Consider the following 5,171-nt stretch of genomic DNA (forward strand, 5'->3'; position numbering starts at 1 on the left):
ACAGTTTAAGAATGATAAAATAATATTATTAGAGAAAATCAAATATCACATATATATATATATATATATATATATATATATATATATATATATATATATATATATATATATATATATATATATATATATATATATATATATATATCTTGATTAAGTTTATAATCGAAACAAAATCTATTAAATTTAATTTATATCCATGTGATTGAATTTATGATTTAAAATTTCATTACACTCACTGTGTCATAAAACTCTTTCTTTTCTAAACATTAATTTTTATAATAATTAAAAAAGTATAACTAAAAACTTGTAACTAATATTTATACCAAAAATAAATTGTAACTAATATACCATATAATAATGATAATACTTAAAATTAAAAACAAAAAATTAAATACGTTAGTAATTGCTACTAAAATACAATTTTCAACAAAATAAATAGAATAAGAATAAAATTATCGGTTACTTTATATAAAATTTGATTGAATACTTCGTTCTTTTTCAAAAGTAAAATGGTTATTAGAAACTTTACTGTTAGTAACAAAAAAAAGAATATTGTTTGAATATTTTAAGAATAAAATAATATAATAACATTGAAAAAAATTAGTTAATTAATTAGATCAAAATCTCTCTTTTAAACCTTCTCTCTTTTATTTTATATATAATATTATTTTTAATATTGGTATCTAGATATTATATTATATTATTATTATTATTATTAGCCAAATATTATATTATTATTTATTATTTGTATTAATATTATTGTTAATAGTGGTGACTGTTTTGGTACTTTAAAAGTCAAAAGATGAATATTGATAAATCATGGTGTTTTGATGGGTGGTTTAATAGAAAATGTACACGTAAGTTAATAGGATGATGTGGCTTGTTATTGAAGAAGTCTGTGTTAAGTGTCGTAATATAATTTGAAACGTTGAATTTAATATATATAAATAAATAATTATTTATTATTATTTGTATTAATATTATTGTTAATAGTGGTGAATATTTTGGTAATTTAAGAGTCAAGAAATAAATGTTGATAAATAATGGTATTTTGATTGGTGGTTTAATAGAAGATGTACACATAAGTTAATAGGATGATGTGAATTGTTTTTGAAGAAGATTGTGTTAACTATCGCAATATAATTTGAAGTATTAAATTTAATATATATAAATAGAAGTGACTATTTTGGTAATTTAAGAGTCCAAAAATGGAGGTTGATAAATAGGATTTTTTTTACTACCATACCCTATTTTTCAAATTTTATTCCCAATATACCCCTACTTTGAAAATTAATTCCCAGATATCCTAGTTTTTAGTGTCCTCTCGTCCAATGGATGGACGAGCATCTGAAGAAATTTTTTTGTTGTGTATGCTCGCCCAATGGTTGACCGAGTTGGTGAAGAAATTTTCTTTTTTTTTATAAATTTAAATACATTATTAGGATTATTAATAAATGCTTTTATAATTATTTTTTATTTAGATAATATAAATTATATTATTTTTATAATAAATTTTTTGTAAATTAAATATTTGTTTTAATAATAAAATTATAATTATTATAATGTGGCATATAAATAATTATAATAAATAATAATTATATTATTGTCTACTATCCCCTGATTATTTTTTTATTATAATAATATATTTTCCATGTATATCAATAATATAATTATTATTTATTACAATTGTTTATATACCTTATTATATTCATTATAATTTTATTATTAAAACAAATATTTAATTTAGAAAAATATTATTATAAAAAAATATAATTTATATTATTTAAATAAAAAATAATTATAAAAGCATTTATTAATAATCCTAATAATATATTTAAATTATAATAATGTATTTAAATTAAAAAAAATGTCTCTTCACTAGCTCGGCCAACCATTGGCCGAGCATACATAGCAAAACTATTTCTTTACATGCTCGTCCATCCATTGAACGAGAGGACACTGCAAACTAGGGACATGGAAATAAAAAAAGGATATGAAAATAAAAAAGTCCATAAATAACTATTTCTTTACCTGTTTTGATGGATTATTTAATAGAAGATGTACATATAAGTTAATAGGATGATGTGAATTATTTTTGAAGAAGACAGAATTAAGTGTCGTAATATAATTTGAAGTATTGGATTTAATATATATAAATAGATTCATTAAACCAAATATTTCCTTATTTAAGCTATTTGACAAAAGATAAATAAATAAAATCCTTCCAAATATAATTTGTCAAACATATTTCTCCAAGATTCCAGAAACAAACTAAAACCAATTTGTTTTTACATTTCTTTATTGTTGTATAGCTTCATTCAATAACTAGTCCAGATACCAAAGTTTTTCAATGAAGCTAAAATTTTTAATTTATCAATTATTCAATGAATATAATTTTTTTTTAATTCATATGTTAATTATTCAATGAACAAGTGAAAATTTGTTTATAATAATAAAAAAAAAAGAGTATAAATTTACACCTTAACTATGACTCTGTTGTACTAAAACATAGTCTCCTTTTGTTTTGATGTTGTCTCTCAAGATGTCACTAAACAATGTGTTGAGGTCACTAAGCAATGTTTTCATTTTCATTCTTGTTTGTTGTTCTTATATGATTGAAAATGTTGCTTCTGCTGATTATGGAACAGCACTTACAAAAAGTTTGTTGTTTTTTGAGGGTCAACGTTCAGGTGTGTTGCCTAAGAACCAAAGAGTGAACTGGAGAGGAGATTCTGCTCTTAAAGATGGTCAAGATGTTGGGGTAAGATACATCAATAATTACAAATATAATTTTTTTGGTTTAATAGTCTAGTGGCGAAATTTCATCTTGAATAAGTGAAAAATTGCACGTTCAAACCCGCACCTCTGCAGATGAATATTCTTGCATAACTATCTACTAGACATCCGACTAATGGATATTTTATACTGTTAATTAATAATAATTGTTCCGTATTTATGCAGCTGAACCTGGTGGGAGGTTACTATGATGCCGGAGACAACTTGAAACTAGGATTTCCAATGGCATATACCATAACAATGTTATCATGGAGTGCAATTGAGTTTAAGGACAAACTTGCAAGAAAGAAAGAGCTTAATAATGCATTATATGCCATAAAATGGGGAACAAATTATTTGATAAAAGCGCATCCACAACCAAATGTGTTGTATGGAGAAAATGGTGATCCTGATTCAGATCACCAATGTTGGGAAAGACCAGAAGATATGGGAACACCTAGGACTTCCTATAAGATTGACGAACAACATCCTGGTTCTGATCTTGCTGCTGAAACTGCTGCTGCTTTGGCTTCTGCGTCCATTGCTTTTCGATCCGTCGACCTAAAATATGCATTTACATTGCTTACTCATGCAAAACAAGTATGTTTTTCTTTTGTATCTATTTTGTGAAAATTATTTACTTTTTATATGGCTGTTTTTTTTGTGTGTGTGAATATTTCTTCATTATTACTATTTTCTTGCAGTTATTTAATTTTGCAAACAGTCATCAAGGCTTATACCAAAATAGTATCCCACCCGCAGGAAAAATATATTCCAGCAGTGGTTACAAGGTGATCTACTTAATCATTTGAAATTCTGTTTATTAAAAAAAACTAGGGCACATGTTGATATTTAGAATTTCTTTTGTATAAACAGGATGAACTACTTTGGGCAGCAGCATGGCTTCACCGGGCCACAAACATGAAACAATATCTTGATTACATTGGAAATTCTGGTGACAATGGTGGTGTGAGATCAATGTTTAGTTGGGATGACAAGTATGTTGGTGCACAAATTCTTATCGCAAAGGTATATATATATATATAATATTATTCAATATCACTCATCAATATTGCTACTTAAATATTCTAATATATTGTACCATATATGCATGCAGCTTGTTTTAGAGAGAAAAGTACCGTCTTCAGGAATTTGGGCTCAATACAAAGCAAATGCAGAACAATTCATATGTTCATGTGCACAAAAATCAAACCAAAACGTACAGAAAACACCAGGAGGTTTATTATGGTTTCTACCATGGGCTAATAATCAATATGTTGCTTCTGCTACATTTGCAATATCCACTTACACTCGATATTTATCTTCACATAGAGCATTCCTCCAATGTAGCGGTGGAGCTGTTTCTCCTTCTAATCTCGTATCTCTTGTTAAATCTCAAGTGGACTATATATTGGGTTCTAATCCAAAAAAAATGAGTTACATGGTGGGTTATGGCACAAATTATCCACAACGAATTCATCATAGAGGAGCATCAATTGTGTCTATTAAAAAAGATAGGTCACCAGTTGGATGCAAAGATGGGCTTGACAAATGGTTAAATAGAAATGCACCAAATCCTAATGTATTGGTAGGTGCTGTTGTGAGTCCAGATCAAAATGATGGTTTTAGTGATAATAGGAATAATTATCAACTAGGAGAGCCAGCTACTGCTACTGTTGCACCTTTAGTCGGTGTTCTTGCTTTTCTAGCTTAAATTTTTTATTGCTTGCCATGCATAGTCTTTATTTCTATAGTACACAATAAGAACTATCTAGTTCATCTAATAATAAACTCATTCACTATAATTTTCGCAGGTAAAAAAATATCACAATTTTTATTTTCTGTTATTTTACTTGTATGTATGTGTGTGAGATCTTTACTAGTTTTTCATTCTAAAGAAAACAATTCTAGTTCTAGTATAGCCAAATTAAATGTGATTCACTTGCTCAAGTAGATAAAATAAATCTATTCAAACTAGCAAGCTCTTGCAAGAGCGAATTTGTTGGGAAAAGACCTACAGTATTTCTCTCTTATGTGAACTCAAAATAGGCACTAGCGAAAACCTAAAATATAAATTCAATGACACAGAATTTTAGTGTGGAAAATCTTCTCAGTGTGAGTAAGGAAAAAATCACAGGATTCTTAGGCCTCTTAAACTTCCACTATAATGATAATAGGATTACACAACTTAACCCTTAGATGGATCTCACTTCAATGTATCTCTCAATTTGTAAGAAACACTCTCACAAATTGGTTCACTATTTCCCTCATAAGGAAACTTTCTATGAGGATCACTTTCTTCTCTTGAGCAAAACTCTCTTTCTCTCTTACTTCTTGTTGTTCATCTCTTGTGGTTGTGTTTTTAACGCCTGCTCATAGTCCTATTTATAGGGGAA

The 5,171-nt window shown here is 27.0% G+C and overlaps 1 protein-coding gene across 1 annotated transcript; it reads left to right on the forward strand.

Annotated features, from left to right (window-relative positions):
- Positions 1-2,517: 2,517 nt before the first annotated feature.
- Positions 2,518-4,566, forward strand: LOC127097188 (endoglucanase 12). The gene is made up of 5 exons (XM_051035697.1): positions 2,518-2,761; positions 2,962-3,375; positions 3,480-3,566; positions 3,652-3,804; positions 3,893-4,566. Exons 1-5 carry the CDS (start codon positions 2,528-2,530, stop codon positions 4,487-4,489), a joined length of 1,485 nt encoding a protein of 494 aa, XP_050891654.1. The 5' UTR covers positions 2,518-2,527; the 3' UTR covers positions 4,490-4,566.
- Positions 4,567-5,171: the final 605 nt, after the last annotated feature.

Source organism: Lathyrus oleraceus, chromosome 6, assembly GCF_024323335.1.
Source record: "Lathyrus oleraceus cultivar Zhongwan6 chromosome 6, CAAS_Psat_ZW6_1.0, whole genome shotgun sequence".
Lineage (NCBI taxonomy): Eukaryota > Viridiplantae > Streptophyta > Magnoliopsida > Fabales > Fabaceae > Lathyrus > Lathyrus oleraceus.